The sequence below is a fragment of the Oncorhynchus mykiss genome, chromosome 11 (genome assembly GCF_013265735.2).
Source record: "Oncorhynchus mykiss isolate Arlee chromosome 11, USDA_OmykA_1.1, whole genome shotgun sequence".
NCBI classification, from domain to species: domain Eukaryota; kingdom Metazoa; phylum Chordata; class Actinopteri; order Salmoniformes; family Salmonidae; genus Oncorhynchus; species Oncorhynchus mykiss.
The window spans coordinates 50,590,853-50,610,364 of NC_048575.1; the positions used below are offsets into that span (position 1 = coordinate 50,590,853).

The following is a 19,512-nucleotide window of genomic DNA, read 5'->3' on the forward strand; positions in this document are numbered from 1 at the left end:
CTGTATATTTACAAAATAATATAGTTTGGGGGTTTGGAAATTATGCAGACAATTACATTGATGGAAGCCACAATCTGCAATATTAAAGCTGATTTACTGCAATATTTTTTTTTTACCTGTTGGTAAGACTATTTCAGTAATTATATTTCTATATGATTGTATTGCACTCCCAACTTTTCCAACGTTCAGTAATGTTTCACTTGAAAAAAAGTGAACTAAAAAGGTGTGATAGTATTGGTCTTGGTTTGTATGATAGTGTTGTTGTACTTGGAGAGCCATACATGTCTGACTCCTATTACTATGGTATGGAGAAACAGCCACTAATGAGGAAACCTGTTTCCTGATGTTGGTTTGCTGCATTCCAAAAATCTCATTAAAGCATTGGAATCCAGACTATTATCTAACTTAACTGAGGGTTCTGGGTATATGCGCTATGAGGGATAATTGCCATGCCACTGTACGTCTTAAAAAACACACAGGAGATATTTAACACTTCCTGTCACACACAACCCAACAACATAAGGTTTCGCATTCATCTAAATAACACACATAAACACATGAAGTTAGATTCACCAACCCATTCAAATAAGACAAAATATTATTTTTTGATGAATTCTTATTAGTTTGATCATTCATCGCCCGACATACAGTACCAGTCAAAAGTTTGGACACACCTACTCATTCAAGGGTTTTTCTTTATTTTTACTATTTTCTACATTGTAGAATAATGGTAAATACATCAAAACTATGAAATAGCACATATGGAATCATGTAGTAACCAAAAAATAGTTAAACAAATCAAAATATATTTTATATTTGGGATTCTTCATAGTAACCATCCTTTGCCCTGCTGACAGCTTTGTACATTCTCTCAACCAGCTTCATGTGGTAGTCACCTGGAATGCATTTCAATTAACAGACATGCCTTGTTAAAGTTAATTTGTGGAATTTATTTCCTTCTTTATGCTTTTGAGCCAATCAGTTGTGTTGTGACAAGGTAGGGATGGTACACAGAAGATAGCTTATTTGGTAAAAGACCAAGTCCATATTATGACAAGAACAACTTAAATAAGCAAAGAGAAACGGCAGTCCATCATTACTTTAAGACATGAAGGTCAGTCAATGGAGAACATTTCAAGAACTTTCAATGTTTCTTCAAGTGCTGTTGCAAAAACCATCAAGCATTATGATGAAACTGGCTCTTATGAGGACCTCCACAGGAAAGGAAGACCCATCATCCAGAAGGCGAGGTCAGTACAGGTGCATCAAAGCTGGGACCGAGAGACTGAAAAACAGCTTCTATCTCAAGGCCATCAGACTGTTAAATGGCCATCACTAACTAGCACAGAGAGGCTGCTGCCTACATACATACTTGAAATCATTGGCCACTTTAATAATTTCACTTTAATAATGTTTACATATCTTGCATTACTCATCTCATATTTATATACTGTTTTCTCTACTCTGCATCTTAGCCTATGCCGCTCTGACATTGCTCGTCCACATATTTATATTTTCTTATTCCTTTACTTGGATTTTTGTGCATTAGGTATTTGTTGTGAAATGGTTAGATATTACTTGTTAGCTATTGCTACACTGTCGGATCTAGAAGCACAAGTACTTTGCTACACTCGCAATAAAATCTGCTAAACACGTATATGTGACCAATAAAATTGTATTTTATTTTATTTTATTTGCAGAGGGTAAGTTCATTAGAGTTACTAGCCTCATAAATTGCAGCCCAAATAAATGCTTCACAGAGTTCAAGTAACAGACATCTCAAAATCAACTGTTCAGAGGAGACTGCATGAATCAGTTTCCACTGTGAAACATGGAGCAGGAGGTGTGATGGTGTGGGGGTGCTTTGCTGGTTAGACTGTCAGTGATTTATTTAGAATTTAAGGCACACTTAACCTGCATGGCTACCACAGCATTCTGCACCGATACACCATCCCATCTGGTTTGCGCTTAGTGGCACAATCATTTGTTTTTCAACAGGACAATGACCCAACATGCCTCCAGGCTGTGTAAGTCTATTTGACCAAGAAGGAGAGTGATGGAGTGCTGCATCAGATGACCTGATCTCCACAATCACCTAACCTCAACCCAATTGAGAAGGTTTGGGATGAGTTGGACCGCAGAGTACAGGAAAAGCAGCCAGCAAGTGCTCAGCATATGTAGAAACTCCTTCAAGACTGTTGGAAAAGCATTCCAGGTGAAGCTGGTTGAGAGAATGCCAAGAGTGTGCAAAGCTGTCATCAAGGTAAAGGATGACTACTTTGAAGAATCAAAAATATATTTTGATATGTTTAACACATTTTTGGTTACTACATGATTCCATATGTGTTATTTCATAGTTTTGATGTCTTCACTATTATTCTACAATGTAGGAAATAGTAAAAATGAAGAAAAACCCTTGAATGAGTATGTGTGTCGAAACTTTTGACTGGTACTGTACTATACATTGAAAGTCGTAACACTTGAAATCTATTTTTACATTGGTCCCATTACAAGCTCTCTTCTATGTGTCCTTATGTTGCACATACTATATACTTAAACTGTAGTATTTGCGGTGTATGTTACCGATGGTAAACATTTGCGACCCAGATGGTGGTATGAAATATGTGTCGGTGCCATGTTTACAATCAACCTGATTCCTGTTAATCATTCAGGGGTCCAATAAATTACGTAACTTTAGATAATATTTTTTTTCTGGGGAACATAAGGCCTTATAAAATGGAAGCAATATGGCTTCAATTGATGTTGCATTTTTTCAGATGCAATCACCAGATATTTTTTGCTAATTACAGTTAAACACATGGCTTCCTTAAAAATGTCTTCTTCTACATAAATATCAATTATCTCTGTAATGACTGATTTAGCCATATGCTGTGGGCATTAGCTAGTCTTTTCCATGATACAGTACTGTAACAGGAGTAGCCTGTATTATCTCTGTAGTTGAGCAAAACATAAAACATCGCCTTTCATAAATACCCATTATTTTCCATTTGCCTATACGTAGCGCATCATAAAAAGGAGTTTCTAGTAATACAAACTGTGTCACTTGTAATTGGAGGAGTTGCCCACCTTTCACACAGACCCAAATTGCAGGTTCTATTACCATAAAACTATTGAAGTGTTATTGTCTAACCCCACCAATGAGTACCAATGTAAAAAGCATTCTTAGCTGCAAATAAAACAAACCTATAATTTACAACATATATTTAACTGATGATGTTGCAACTGTAGCATGTTGCTTGTGTAACATATCACCAGGATTTAGGGCAGGGTGTTAACCATGCAGGCACACATGAAGCAGGCAGGCGGAGTGTCACAACAACAGACTGTTGCTGTTGTTGTTTTATTAATCGGGGTTTCAAAAAGGTATTCAAATGCGTGATATCTTAGAGAGATATGTTTACCCAATGAGTTCCACCTTACCACTGGCGTGTTTTGGACTTTAAACCCCTTTAAAACCTTCAAATCAAATCAAATGTATTTATATAGCCCTTCGTACATCAGCTGATATCTCAAAGTGCTGTACAGAAACCCAGCCTAAAACCCCAAACAGCAAGCAATGCAGGTGTAGAAGCACGGTGGCTAGGAAAAACTCCCTAGAAAGGCCAAAACCTAGGAAGAAACCTAGAGAGGAACCAGGCTATGGGGGGTGGCCAGTCCTCTTCTGGCTGTGCCAAGTGGAAATTATAACAGAACATGGCCAAGATGTTCAAATGTTCATAAATGACCAGCATGGTCAAATAATAATAATCACAGGCAGAACAGTTAAAACTGGAGCAGCAGCACGGCCAGGTGAACTGGGGACAGCAAGGAGTCATCATGCCAGGTAGTCCTGAGGCATGGTCCTAGGGCTCAGGTCCTCCGAGAGAGAGAAAGAAAGAGAGAATTAGAGAGAGCATACTTAAATTCACACAGGACACCGGATAAGACAGGAGAAGTACTCCAGATATAACAAACTGACCCTAGCCCCCCGACACATAAACTACTGCAGCATAAATACTGGAGGCTGAGACAGGAGGGGTCAGGAGACACTGTGGCCCCATCCGATGTTACCCCCGGACAGGGCCAAACAGGAAGGATATAACCCCACCCACTTTGCCAAAGCACAGCCCCCACACCACTAGAGGGATATCTTCAACCACCAACTTACCATCCTGAGACAAGGCCGAGTAGAGCCCACAAAGATCTCCGCCACAGCACAACCCAAGGGGGGGCACCAACCCAGACAAGAAGATCACATCAGTGACTCAACCCACTCAAGTGACGCACCCCTCCTAGGGACAGCATGAAAGAGCACCAGTAAGTCAGTGACTCAGCCCCTGTAATAGGGTTAGAGGCAGAGAATCCCAGTGGAAAGAGTGGAACCGGCCAGGCAGAGACAGCAAGGGCAGTTCGTTGCTCCAGAGCCTTTCCGTTCACCTTCACACTCCTGGGCCAGACTACACTCAATCATATGACCCACTGAAGAGATTAGTCTTCAGTAAAGACTTAAAGGTTGAGACCGAGTTTGCGTATCTCACATGGGTAGGCAGACCATTCCATAAAAATGGAGCTCTATAGGAGAAAGCCCTGCCTCCAGCTGTTTGCTTAGAAATTCTAGGGACAATTAGGAGGCCTGCGTACGTGTAGGTATGTACGGTAGGACCAAATCAGAGAGATAGTTAGGAGCAAGCCCATGTAATGCTTTGTAGGTTAGCAGTAAAACCTTGAAATCAGCCCTTGCCTTGACAGGAAGCCAGTGTAGGGAGGCTAGCACTGGAGTAATATGATAACATTTTTGGGTTCTAGTCAGGATTCTAGCAGCCGTATTTAGCACTAACTGAAGTTTATTTAGTGCTTTATCCGGGTAGTAACAAAAGCGTGGATTAATTTTTCTGCATCATTTTTGGACAGAAAGTTTCTGATTTTTGCAATGTTACATAGATGGAAAAAAGCTGTCCTTGAAACAGTCTTGATATGTTCGTCAAAAGAGAGATCAGGGTCCAGAGTAACGCCGAGGTCCTTCACAGTTTTATTTGAGACGACTGTGGTTGAGCTACAGACATCTGGATGTACCATTGGATTTGTCTATTTCTTCTGCATCCGTTGGTAACAACCATTAGTCTGATTAATGGAGTGAGACAAGGGCGGATCCCGAAGGGGCCCGGGCCGGGTCTTTTTTTTTACAAAAATGTCTGTAGAGTCCTAATGGTTTACGCTACAAAGTTCAAATCTATCTATGAAAAGCTAAGACTCACGAACACGAACAATGAGTGACTACTTCAAGCATTTGTTGGATGCATTTTCTGTTTGTTTTGGTTGTGTTTGAGATTATTTTGTGAATTAATCATGAATAATGATGAGTGGGAAAGTTACAGATGCACAAATATCCTACCCCCGAGATATTTTTTGGGGGGTATGATATTTGTGCGTCTGTAACTTTCTCACTCATCATTTCACGTTTCATTCAGGATTATCCGCAAACATAGAAACATATACTCTTCTTTACAATAAAAGTGACTCCAAAATGACACAATAAATGATTTACCATTACTTTCTATTGGGCACAAAATAATCTGAATCACGACCAAAACAAACAGCAAATGCATCCAACAAATGTGTAGAGTCACAAGCTTGATGTAATCATTGCATGATATGGATATGAGACTAAATATTTAACTTTGTACAACTTTAATACACATACAAGGGAATTTGTCTCAATACTTTTGGTTCCCTAAAATGGGGGGACCACGTAGAAAGAGTGCTGTAATTTTTAAACAGTTCACCCGATATGGATAAAAAATACCATTCAATTAAATATCACAGTCTGTACTTTAACCTCATAGTCGATGTATAATTTCAAAGTCCTGGAGTACAGAGCCAAAACAACCAAACATGTGTCACTGTCCCAATTCTTTTGGAGCTCACTGTAAATAAAAACAAATCCGGTTTTTGCTTTGGCTGACTTCATTTTATTATTGGCATTTGCCAATACAACTCATGAAGACAAATATTTATGTCAAATTGTTTCGTATTCTACTTGTAGCGCTGGTTGTCATGAAAAGAAAATAGTAATTCAAACCTCAAATATGATGGTCAACCTGGTGTGTTTGAATACTTAGTTCTATCAAGCTTTGTGGGTTAATCATCACCTTACTAAAAAAAACTATCAATAAATTCACCAATAATTGACTTGGCAGAGACTACCACACCATTGCATAATGCCTCGTGCTGCTGCTGACTGCAAGTTTCCTAATCAAGTCTGTCATGGTTCGCTACTCTCTGGTCACACTGTCATTCTTACTGCACACTAAGGACCAGGCAGGACTACACTTCTCAACCTCATCTACTGGGCTTTTCATAATGGATTATGAGGTACGTGGATTGTATTTTACTTACTTTTCTACAATATAGCCTGGGTGACTGAAGGCGCGCTTTCTGTAAGCCCTTTTGACATCACACTTTACGAGGCTGCAAATCGTATGCCAACAATTGGCACGCTGCATGCTGAAAAAGTTGAGAACCTGGCCACTCCACTCCACTCCAGTATTGATGTCTCGGGCCAAAGTGGCATGCCAGTTACACTCACAATGTTGCAGGGACTATAGCAGTCGTCTACTTCTTGGCTTCAAGTTCAGCTTCTACTGGGATTTGATGTAGCAGATAGCCTTATTATACAGCTGCTGACATAACACCATGGAAATATCTGTCGTCTTGAGGAGAACTAAAGGTTTTTATGTGCGTATTCTATATTTTGTGAAAAAAATATCCGACAGATTTATTGTCAGATAATGTGTGAAAGGTAACAGATTTTAGTAGTAGACAATTGATTATTGATTCAAATCGGTCACTTTTTAGTTGCCAGTTCAGTCAATTATTGTACACTGTGAATAGATTGTTGACGTTCACTGCATGCCAGTTGTATCTGGTTCTGATTGGTTGCTACAGTTCCATAGCTGCTGCATTCGAACACATGTTGTGAGACATTCTGTCATTAACTGATAGATCACTCCTTTCTTTGTAATTTCTTTCAAATCTTATGAATATGTTATCACATAACCATATGTACTTATTGGTGTGTGTGTTTGTGGATGCATGTGTGTGTGGTTTGGTTTATTATCCTTGTGTGGACCAGGAGTCCTCACAAGGATAGTAAAGCAAGGAACTTTCAGACAAGTGGGGGCATTTCACCAGTCCCCACAAGGAAAAAGGCTATTTTAGGCTTATGGGTTAGGTTTAGGGTTGGGGTTTCGGATTAAGGTTGGGTTTAGGATTAAGGTTAGGCTTAGGTTAGGTTAAGGATTATGGGTTAAGGGTTAAGGTTTAGATTTAAGAATTTGGGAAAATAGGATTTTGAATTGGAATACATTTTTGTGTCCCCACAAGGATAGTAAAACAAACGTGTGTGCGTGTGTGCGTGCAGGAAGCAGTGTGTGCTCTGAACACCTTGCAGACCAATGTGAGTGTGTTGGATCAGGTGCGGAGGGAGCAGAGTGAGCTACCTGAGCTACAGCTCCAGGCCATGCGGGGCTTCCTCCGTCGTACAGGCCTCACAGTGAGTGACCAACAGACACACTGAAACCAGTATCTAGACTGCCATCACACAATCTGCACACTCTCAAATATATATACAGTGCCTTGCGACAGTATTCGGCCCCCTTGAACTTTGCGACCTTTTGCCACATTTCAGGCTTCAAACATAAAGATATAAAACTGTATTTTTTTGTGAAGAATCAACAACAAGTGGGACACAATCATGAAGTGGAACGACATTTATTCGATATTTCAAACTTTTTTAACAAATCAAAAACTGAAAAATTGGGCGTGCAAAATTATTCAGCCCCCTTAAGTTAATACTTTGTAGCGCCACCTTTTGCTGCGATTACAGCTGTAAGTCGCTTGGGGTATGTCTCTATCAGTTTTGCACATCGAGAGAATTTTTTCCCATTCCTCCTTGCAAAACAGCTCGAGCTCAGTGAGGTTGGATGGAGAGCATTTGTGAACAGCAGTTTTCAGTTCTTTCCACAGATTCTCGATTGGATTCAGGTCTGGACTTTGACTTGGCCATTCTAACACCTGGATATGTTTATTTTTGAACCATTCCATTGTAGATTTTGCTTTATGTTTTGGATCATTGTCTTGTCAAATCTCTGTCCCAGTCTCAGGTCTTTTGCAGACTCCATCAGGTTTTCTTCCAGAATGGTCCTGTATTTGGCTCCATCCATCTTCCCATCAATTTTAACCATCTTCCCTGTCCCTGCTGAAGAAAAGCAGGCCCAAACCATGATGCTGCCACCACCATGTTTGACAGTGGGGATGGTGTGTTCAGCTGTGTTGCTTTTACGCCAAACATAACGTTTTGCATTGTTGCCAAAACGTTCAATTTTGGTTTCATCTGACCAGAGCACCTTCTTCCACATGTTTGGTGTGTCTCCCAGGTGGCTTGTGGCAAACTTTAAACAACACTTTTTATGGATATCTTTAAGAAATGGCTTTCTTCTTGCCACTCTTCCATAAAGGCCAGATTTGTGCAATATACGACTGATTGTTGTCCTATGGACAGAGTCTCCCACCTCAGCTGTAGATCTCTGCAGTTCATCCAGAGTGATCATGGGCCTCTTGGCTGCATCTCTGATCAGTCTTCTCCTTGTATGAGCTGAAAGTTTAGAGGGACGGCCAGGTCTTGGTAGATTTGCAGTGGTCTGATACTCCTTCCATTTCAATATTATCGCTTGCACAGTGCTCCTTGGGATATTTAAAGCTTGGGAAATCTTTTTGTATCCAAATCCGGCTTTAAACTTCTTCACAACAGTATCTCGGACCTGCCTGGTGTGTTCCTTGTTCTTCATGATGCTCTCTGCGCTTTTAACGGACCTCTGAGACTATCACAGTGCAGGTGCATTTATACGGAGACTTGATTTCACACAGGTGGATTGTATTTATCATCATTAGTTATTTAGGTCAACATTGGATCATTCAGAGATCCTCACTGAACTTCAGGAGAGAGTTTGCTGCACTGAAAGTAAAGGGGCTAAATAATTTTGCCCAATTTTTCAGTTTTTGATTTATTAAAAAAGTTTGAAATATCCAATAAATGTCGTTCCACTTCATGATTGTGTCCCACTTGTTGTTGATTCTTCACAAAAAAATACAGTTTTATATCTTTATGTTTGAAGCCTGAAATGTGGCAAAGTTCAAGGGGGCCGAATACTTTCGCAAGGCACTGTATATATATTTATATATTCTGAGCATCATTACATGCTAATCTCTATTCCCTCACTGGCGACTCCTGTTACTTGATCTGTTGACTGCCTCTCTTGGCCCGTTGACTTATGAGACATAGGGGCCGCTCTCACTACTCCACGGCTGGATGTTGTTTTAGGTAGACAAGCTGGACCACCTCAATATAATCCATGTGACAGGCACCAAGGGCAAGGTAAACATGGTATTTTTTGTGTGACAAAATGACAAGGCTTTTCTAAAATAGTATTTTGACATGTGTATGAAGTACAATAATACATGAAATACAATAGAAGTAATGTAAGACTTGCTTACTCTCTCTTTCTGCTCTTTCAGGGATCAACATGTGCCTTTACTGAGAGAATCCTCAGGGACTATGGCTTTCGGACTGGGTTTTACAGGTATAGTATATAACTGAAGAAGACAGGTGTTGGTGTGTTCTCCCTCAGTATGTGCGTTCAAGCTTATGTTTCGTTTGTAGTTTTTTTTTACCTGTTGCATCGGGAAGTTCAGTCTCAGGGTTTTTGCGCATGGAGAAGCACTGGTATCCCTATACTGAACTTTGACTTGTTAGGTCTTTGCCCAATTAATTATTAACCTGTGTTGTTACAAGTGTGCCTGCTTTGAAGTGCTCAAATTATGAAGAAAGCTTAACTGTACCATTTGGGAAAATATGGCTAAAATATGACCTGTTGGCTTGCTTGTACAATGCTATGTGAACATTCTTATCACACACACACAATATTATGTCACCTAACATACAGTCAGAGATGTGGTGGCACTCCTACTGTGAACATTATGAATGTCATCTGTTCCTTACAGCTCACCACACCTGGTACAGGTCAGAGAGAGAATACGCATCAATGGACAACCAATCAGCAAAGAGCTCTTCACCAAATACTTCTGGGAGGTCTTTACCCAGTTAGATGCTACAAAGGTACAGTATGTCTTCATATAGACTCTCAGATAAAAGGTAACAAATTGTACTTAAATGGGTACAAACACTTGTCACTGTAGCTGTATCCTGTAAGGTGCATCCATTGTAACATTAGTTATACAGTAGGTAGAGATGAAGTCGGAAGTTTACATACACCTTAGCTAAGTACATTTAAACTCATTTTTCACAATTCCTGACATTTAATCCTAGTAAAAAAAATCCCTGTATTAAGTCAGTTAGGATCACCACTTTATTTGAAGAATGTGAAATGTCACAATAATAGTAGAGAGAATTATTTATTTCAGCTTTTATTTCTTTCATCACATTCCCAGTGGGTCAGAAGTTTACATACACTCAATTAGTATTTGGTAGCATTGCCTTTACATTGTATAACTTGGGTCAAATGTTTCGATTAGCCTTCCACAAGCTTCCCACAATAAGTTGGGTGAATTTTGGCCCATTCCTCCTGACAGTGCTGGTGTAACTGAGTCAGGTTTGTAGGCCTCCTTGCTCGCACAGACTTTTTCAGTTATGCCCACAAATGTTCTATTTTACCCCCACAACATGATGCTGCCACCCCCTGCTTCACGGTTGGGATGGTGTTCTTCGGCTTGCAAGCCTCCTCCTTTTTCCTCCAAACACAACGATGGTCATTATGGCCAAACAGTTCTATTTTTGTTTCATCAGACCAGAGGACATTTCTCCAAAAATTACGACCTTTGTCCCCATGTGCAGTTGCAAACCGTAGACTGGCTTTTTTTATGGCGGTTTTGGAGCAGTGGCTTCTTCCTTGTTGAGCGGCCTTTCAGGTTATATCGATATAGGACTCATTTTACTGTGGATATAGATAATTTTGTACCTGTTTCCTCCAGCATCTTCACAAGGACCTTTGCTGTTGTTCTGGGATTGATTTGCACTTTTCGCACCAAAGTACGTTCATCTCTAGGAGACAGAATGCATCTCCTTCCTGAGCGGTATGACGTCTGCGTGGTCCCATGGTGTTTATACTTGCGTACAATTTATTGTACAGATGAACGTGGTACCTTCAGGTGTTTGGAAATTGCTCCCAAGGATGAATCAGACTTGTGGAGGTCTACAATTTTTTTCTGAGGTCTTGGCTGATTTCTTTTGATTTTCCCATGATGTCAAGCAAAGAGGCACTGAGTTTGAAGGTAGGCCTTGAAATACATCCACAGGTATACCTCCAATTGACACAAATTATGTAAATTATACCATGCACAAAGTAGCCGACTTGCCAAAACTATAGTTTGTTAACAAGAAATTTGTGGAGTGGTTGAAAAACAAGTTTTAATTCTCCAACCTAAGTGTATGTAAACTTCCAACTTCAGCTGCACATAAGTGTACCCTTGCAGTTTGTACCTTTAAAATAGACAAATTTGCCGTTTTAGGGTACCACCGCAGTGACAAAGCCGTTTGTTCCTTTTAAAGCTGCAATGTTTAACTTTTTGGGCGACTCAACCAAATTCACATATAAATGTGTGTTATAGATCTGTCATTCTCATTGAAAGCAGGTCTAGATTTTTTCTATGTGCGCTATTTCTATGCTTTGGTTCTTACGTTTTTTTGTTGCGTCTTTTACTTTCTGTTTTGCATACCAGATTCAAACAGCTGAAAATACAATATTTGAATCCTAATTTCTCATGTAAGTCGCTCTGGATAAGTGTGTCTACAAAATGACTAAAATAATAAATAATAATTATAAATATATTGACTGCAAGAAGCCCAAACAAATACTGTATAATGTTTGACTAAAACCTAATAATTCCAAACCTTTCATACATTTGTATACGATCATGTGTCTCTCTCCTTTGCTTGGGATTACTTGGGAACAGATTTATTAAATTAAAATCACTTGGAGCTGATTTCCTGGTGTTTTTACAGTCTATTATATCTAACAATAATAACAATAATAAAATATAAAAAAATTATCTGAAAACTTTGGGGGCCAAATAAAACCAACCGCGGGCCAAATTCGGCATTCAACAAAAAACCTCATAAACCAACAAGACATTGCGGCTTTGACGTCAAGAAAGGAACAGCCTGTTGGTGGCTTTGGTGATGGAGGCGAATCGTGTAAGTAGTAGGTACTAAAGTGCCCAAAGAGATGCGTAATTTTATGTTGCTAGTAGATTATCAAATAAGATAGCCAGCTATCTAAGTGTACCGGGCCATGCAAAACGAACTGGCCCACTCGGATCTAGCATGGTGTTTGGGGATTGAATAAGATAACTAGTTGGCTAACATTAGCAAGCGACAACAACTCCATCAACACTGCACGTTTTGCAGAAATTAATGGTCAAATATCAATTAATCAATTATTAATGTAATTGTTTATTTCTATGTATGTACTGTATATATGTTTCCTGCAATTAGTATGATCTGTTACAAACGTCAATTTGTACAATTTGTTATGAATTTGTAAGCGCTTAAGATCCCGATCAATCTCTTTGGACGGCTTAAGCTGGTTCAACACCTCTGGTACAACACTTCTGGTACTACACTTCTGGTACAACACTTCTGGTACAACACTTCTGGTTCAACACCTCTGGTACAACACTTCTGGTACAACACTTCTGGTACAACACTTCTGGTACAACACTTCTGGTACAACACTTCTGGTACAACACTTCTGGTTCAACACTTCTGGTACAACACCTCTGGTACAACACCTCTGGTACAACACTTCTGGTACAACACTTCTGGTACAACACTTCTGGTTCAACACTTCTGGTTCAACACTTCTGGTGCAACACTTCTGGTGCAACACTTCTGGTACATCACCTCTGGTACAACAGCTCTGGTACAACAGCTCTGGTACAACACTTCTGGTACAACACTTCTGTTACAACTCTTCTGGTACAACACTTCTGGTACAACACCTCTGGTACAACACTTCCATATTCAAAATATTGGGTACAAAAATGTACCATTATACTAGATTATTCGCACGTACACGTACATACTGTATGTGCACCTCTGAAGGTACTTTATGTGTATTTTGATATTTTTGTACCCCAGGGAACAATAATGTACCCTAACCATACCCTTTCTTTCTGAGAGTGTAGTGTTGAAGAATGAACCCTGATGTAGCCCACCAGCCTCAAAGAAACTCTGACCTTTCCCTGTTATGACTGTGTCACTGCACTGATCCTCAGGACTCCCATGGAGTTAATATGCCGGCCTATTTCCGCTTCCTCACCATCCTGGCGTTCCATGTCTTCCTACAGGAGAGGGTAACATTCACATACCCTGTCACATGTACAGTTTGTTTACACATGTACTAATAACCAAATCAAGGATGAACATTGTAAACCATTCTGAGCAGTATCTCTTCATACAACAGGTTGATTTAGCTGTTATTGAGGTTGGGATTGGAGGGGCCTATGACTGTACGAACATCATCAGGTAATTTTGCTGCATATCATAGAGGATGTACTATCAAAGTCAAACATACGATTGATTAGTTACAGAATCTGTTATCACTTCTTTCCCTTTCTGACATTTGACGTACAGGAAGCCGTGGGTTTGTGGGATATCCTCCTTAGGAATTGATCATACAAGTATACTAGGAAACACCATAGAGGAGATCGCCTGGCAGAAAGCAGGCATATTTAAGGTGAGAGTAATGCATGTTGTGTTGGTGAGGTCAACCTACTATATGCACTGTGTACAGTATGTACTATCTATAGCCTGTCTGAAGGGGGTGAATGTAGTTGAATAAAGTATTATTCCTCCCCAGCCAGGGGTGCCCGTGTTCACTGTCAAGCAGCTAGATAGGCCCATGACTGTTCTACAGGACAGAGCCAAAGAGATAGGGGTGAGTGACTGGGGCCTTTTCTCCTCCTGAATGTGGATGGATTTGCTATGTGTTTGTTTGAACGTGCTCATATTACAGATGCTTTTTCTGACCCCCTATGTTGTGTAGTGTCCTCTGTGGGTTTGTCCAGATCTGGAGCAGTATGAGTCTGCGGCTGGCCCTCTGAGTCTGGGCCTGGCTGGACAACAGCAGCGCTACAACGCATCACTCGCCCTGCAGCTCAGCAAGACCTGGCTACAGCGCTACAGACAGTCTGGTGTGTATGTGTGTGTCACACAGAAGGACAATGTTATTCTAGCTAGTATAGGAAGATATTGCTCAAGATAACAGTACACGTTCCAATCGTGATGAGGTTCAGTAAGTTACTGTGGGACTCTACTGACTTTCAGATGATCAGCTTGCTGCCCCGATAGTGGAGAACAGGCTGGTCTCCCAGGCAAAGGCCTTTAAGCCCAGCCCCATCATGGTCAAAGGTTGGTAGCATACTCTCACCCATGAAACATCCAGATAATTAAACACCTGTGCCTGAAAGCACAACATGAAAAAGGATCTGTCTCACCCTTCCCTTACTTCTCCACTCATCTCCCTCCCTCTGTCTCCAGGCTTGGAGGCGACAGAGTGGCCTGGAAGAACTCAGACTCTGAGGCATGGTCCTGTCACCTACTACCTGGACGGAGCCCACACCACGGGCAGCATGCAGGCCTGTGTACACTGGTTCAGCCAGGAGATCCAGCAGGAAGAGAGTAGCAACAGGTTAGTCTTTGCCTGGCCTCTAGGGGGCCCACAGACAGGGGCCTTAGTTGGTCATATGATTGTAGAAAACTGTAGGCCTATATGACTGTGAGAAATAGTAGCATGCACGCAAACATCAGCACACACCATCTCAGAATTTATGTGAGATTTGACACTCATATAGATTCGATACTACATTTTGTGTCAAATTTACCGTCCATTCATTTCACGGTCAGATTTGACTATGTCATTCTTTGATAGACAGCATCTCTGAGTAGGCCTACTCACTGTGTGTGTGTGACAGGGGCCCTGTGATCCGAGTACTGCTGTTCAACACCACAGGAGAGAGGGACTCTGCTGCCATGCTCAAACTCCTAGAGGTGAGTACTACAGGTCTGGGATCAGATACACAGATACTGCTGTCTGCTGCTCTATTCTGTAGCTCTGGCCGGAATGTAACTTTTGTACAGCACCTAAAGAAGCACAAACAGATCAAACCCTGAAATAGAATAAATGTCTAACATCGTCTCCCTTTGTTGTCCCTGCAGCCATGCCAGTTTGATTTTGCTGTGTTTTGTCCCAACATCACTGAAACTATTACAGAAAACAATGCAGGTGAGTTTACTTCTATGTTTGGGGTTTTAACAGACAGCTGCAAAGAAATTGCAATTTTCTGGTACATAATTGCCACAAAGAATATGAAACATATATAACATACATAAGTTAGGAAAAATATTCAACCTTTTTTTGGCTGTGTAAAAAAAATGCTACCACATTCATTGTCCAGCTGTGAGAAATGTATGAGAGGTGTGTGTGCAGTCCTTCACTTTCTTTGCTTGCTCTGCTCTTTTTCAGATCAGCAGAATTTCAGTGTGTCTGTGGAGAACATGCTGACCCGTTGCCTTGACAACCAGATCAGCTGGCAGAGCCTGAGCGGGACAGAGACTAAGCAGGGGTCTGAGTCTGAGCTGCTGATAAAGGACAGGCTCCCCTTGCTGGCCAAGACCAGGACCCACACCATGGTCTTCCCTTGCATCCTCAGCGCCCTCCAGTGGATCAGCCAGGGAAGGGACGCTGTGCTGGCTACTGCAGGGAGCCCCTATCTTCCAGCACAGCCCAGTGTCACAGCAAAAGCAGAACCATTGAGAGAGGCAGCCCAGGTCTCTGTCCTGGTTACAGGTAGTCTACACCTAGTAGGAGGGGTGCTGAAATACCTGGACCCCTCGCTAGCCTCCTAATTAACTATTGGCCCAACAATTGGCCCATCAGTCTGGCTTGGAATTTTGTAGGACATTGAGATACGCTCAATGTTTGACAGGTATTATATTTTAGGTGTTTACAGCTTAGGGTCTTCTTGAATAGATGTGTGCTTCTTGTCCAGTGTGGTGCACTCAATTTGCTCTGTCCTCAGTGCAGGATCCCTGGGCTTTCATACTACGAAGCTGTGCTGTACTGTGTCAGCAGGTCAAGTTGAATGATTTTCTCAGGGTGATTGAATTACAATGGTTTTGAATTGTATTTACTCTTTGAATTATCGCTTTGACCAATGTACATAATGAAAATCAAAGCATGTATGAATTTGTACATAGTTGTGAATGAATACTTTAACAGTACCAGTCAAACGTTTGGACACCTTCTCATTCAAGGGTTTTTCTTTATTTTTACTATTTTCTACATAATAGTGAAGCCATCAAAACAATGAAAGAACAGATATAGAGTTATGTAGTAACCAAAAAAGCATTAAGCAAATCAAAATATATTTTGGATTCTTCAAAGTAGCCACCCTTTGCCTTGTTGACAGCTTTGCACACTCTTGGCATTCTCTGAACCAGCTTCATGAGGAATGCTTTTCCAACAGTCTTGAAGGAGTTCCCACATATACTGAGCACTTGTTGGCTGCTTTTTCTTCACTCTGCAGTCCAACTCATCCCAAAACATCTCATTTGGGTTAAGGTCGGCCGATTGTGGTGGTCAGGTCATCTGATGCAGCACCATCACTCTCCTTGGTCAAATAGCCCTTACACAGCCTGGAGGTGTGTTGCATCATTGTTCTGTTGAAAAACAAATGGTAGTCCCACTAAGCGCAAACCAGATGGGATTGCGTAGCACTGCAGAATGCCGTGGTAGCCATGCTGGTTAAGTGTGCCTTGAATTCTAAATAAATCACTGACAGTGTCACCAGCAAGGCACCCCCACATCATCACACCTCTTCCTCCATGCTTCAAGGTGGGAACCACACATGCGGAGATCATCCGTTCTACTACGCGTCTCACAAAGACACAGCGGTTAGAACATAAAAATGCAAATTTGGACTCATCAGATCAATGGACAGATTTCCACCAGTCTAATGTCCATTGCTCGTGTTTCTTGGCCCAAGCAAGTCTCTTCTTACTGGTATCCTTTAATAGTGTTTTCTTTGCAGCAATACGACCATGAAGGCCTGAATCACGCAGTCTCCTCTGAACAGTTGTTGTTGAGATCTGTCTGTTACTTGAACTCTGAGAAGCATTTATTTGGGCTGCAATTTCTGAGGCTGGTAACTCTAGGGCTGCCAGCATCTCAAATATAAAATGTATTAGTTTAACACTTTTTTGGTTACTACATGATTCCATATGTGTTATTTCATAGTTTTGATGTATTTTTCTATTTTCTGTTGTTCTACAATGTTGAAAATAGTAAAAAAAAAAAAAAAAAAACCTTGAATGAGTAGATGTGTCCAATCTTTTGACAGGTACTGTATATTAATTGGTTGTTTAATGTTAATTTGTAAACTAGCCTAGCATTGACTGTTCATAGATACAGACCTCCACATATTCACTGACCTTTTCCAGAGTTGCACTGAAACAGAACAACATGCCTGTGTGTCTCTGTCTGCATGCCACCTCCGTGAATGAATTCCCGGTAATGTCTTAGGTAAGCTTACAGACAAACACAATCTTAAAAGCTAAATGGACTGCAATATTTTGCCATTAGCATTACCTTCAAAATATTAGAGGAAGTTTGCTCAAATCCCCTTATCCTGGATGAATCCTTTCATTACTTCAGCATCTGAGGGGGTTAGCATGATGGCCAAGTCTGGGAGAGAAGGGGTTGAAAGTGGGACGTTTGTGTGGGTTCAGGGCCTCGCTCCTGCTTATTAGCCTCTCATCAAGATGACCAGAGACAGGTCATACAATCTGCTTCAACGTTAAAGGGACCACATGACTGGTGGCATTTAATGAAACTGTTCTACGAATCAGTAAACATTTTTATGCTAAGCTCAGAGATGTAGCCATACTCTCAGGTGCATTGGATATTGCAGCTGGACTAAAAGTTTCAGTAGATTGAAAGCCTTTGTGACAACCACATCGAAGAAACAAAACATAATTTACACCAAACAAACAATGAAGCTAAAAAGATGGCCCAATAGGCTGTTACATTGAACATAAATTACAATACATTTAGTCAATAGGAATATAGAGGCAACAGACGAATTCTGAAGTTTTGATGAGGATACGATCTGGTGCTAGCAAATTGACAGAGGACTCCTTTTCCCCTTCAATGGAATACTGCAGCACCGCTGCTGTTTAAGAAGATTGTACTACTTAGAATCCGATTACAGCAGGTACTCCCAGGACAGGTCCTTGGCTAAAGCCCTGGTAGTGGCAGTGAGTGAACTGCAACGCTGCACTTATACTGTATCAGAGGCTCATTACTCTGTGAGGTGGCAGCACTGCAACTACTGCAGTGACTTAGGAGACAATGGAAAGTTGGTTTTAATGCAGATTTTTTTTTTTAATTCAGTGCTGTGGACGCATTAAGACGAATATGAGGCAACAAAGGTAACTGGTGGATTATCTGTCCAATGGAGTCTGAATGCCCTCCAGTCCTCTGCTCTACCCACATTTAAAATGCTAGTCAAAACTGTGAGCCCAGTAGAGCTGTGGGTCACAAGGCATTGTCAAATAGTTGAGGGTCAGGCTTGAATTGAAGTTCAGCAGCTTCACTAAGGTTTTGCTCAGAGTGCGTCTCCAACAAATCAAATTGCAATTGGTTACATGCGCCAATACAACTCATGTAGACTTTACTGTGAAATGCTTGCTTACAAGCTCTTTCGAATAATGCAGAGTTTCCAAATGAAAACAACAATTGTAGAGGGGAATAAAATAAATAAACAAGAATGGACCTACAGTGTGCTCGGAAAGTATTCAGACCCCTTGACTTTTTCCACATTTTGTTACATTACAGCCTTATTCTAAAATGGATGAAGTCGTTTTCCCCCCTCATCATTCTACATGCAATACCCCATAATGACAAAGCAAAAAACGTTTATTTTTTATTTTTTAAATGTTTGCAAATGTATTAACAATAAACAACTGAAATATCACATTTACATAAGTATTCAGAACCTTTACTCAGTACTTTGTTGAAGCACCTTTGGCAGCTATTACAGCCTCGAGTCTTCTTAGGTATGACGCTACAAGCTTGGCACACCTGTATTTGGGGAGTTTCTCCCATTCTTCTCCGCAGATCCCCTCAAGCTCTGTCTGGCTGCACAACTATTTTTAGGTCTCTCCAGAGATGTTCGATTCAGGTTCAAGTGCAGGCTTTGGCTGGGTCACTCAAGAACATTCAGAGACTTTTCCCGAAGCCACTCCTGCTTTGTCTTGGCTGTGTGCTTAGGGTCGTTGTCCTGTTGGAAGGTGAACCTTTGCCCCAGTTTGAGGTCCTGAGTGCTCTGGAGCAGGTTTTCATCAAGGATCACTCTGTACTTTGCTCCGTTCATCTT

At 40.9% G+C, this 19,512-nt stretch overlaps 2 protein-coding genes across 5 annotated transcripts in view; both read left to right on the plus strand.

Annotated features, from left to right (window-relative positions):
* Positions 1 to 6,223: 6,223 nt before the first annotated feature.
* LOC110535856 (folylpolyglutamate synthase, mitochondrial) lies at positions 6,224 to 16,466 on the plus strand. 3 transcript variants are annotated; one of them, XM_021621198.2, is made up of 16 exons: positions 6,224 to 6,372; positions 7,133 to 7,173; positions 7,421 to 7,552; positions 9,380 to 9,433; positions 9,574 to 9,638; positions 10,060 to 10,174; positions 13,351 to 13,428; positions 13,539 to 13,600; positions 13,709 to 13,811; positions 13,935 to 14,012; positions 14,121 to 14,268; positions 14,402 to 14,485; positions 14,615 to 14,765; positions 15,049 to 15,124; positions 15,293 to 15,359; positions 15,600 to 16,466. In XM_021621198.2, exons 3-16 carry the CDS (start codon positions 7,520 to 7,522, stop codon positions 15,980 to 15,982), a joined length of 1,497 nt encoding a protein of 498 aa, XP_021476873.2. In that variant the 5' UTR covers positions 6,224 to 6,372; positions 7,133 to 7,173; positions 7,421 to 7,519; the 3' UTR covers positions 15,983 to 16,466. The 3 variants fall into 3 exon arrangements, with proteins under 3 accessions (XP_021476873.2, XP_021476871.2, XP_021476872.2); XM_021621196.2 differs by lacking the exon at positions 7,133 to 7,173; XM_021621197.2 differs by lacking the exons at positions 6,224 to 6,372; positions 7,133 to 7,173 and adding an exon at positions 6,425 to 6,735.
* Positions 16,467 to 17,397: 931 nt separating this feature from the next.
* LOC110535852 (protein crumbs homolog 2) overlaps positions 17,398 to 19,512 on the plus strand; it is a 30,665-nt gene continuing 28,550 nt past the window's right edge. For both annotated transcript variants that reach the window (XM_021621181.2, XM_021621183.2), the window contains exon 1: positions 17,398 to 17,657. The gene's annotated coding sequence lies outside the window, so the exon portion shown is untranslated. The remainder of the gene's footprint in view (positions 17,658 to 19,512) is intronic.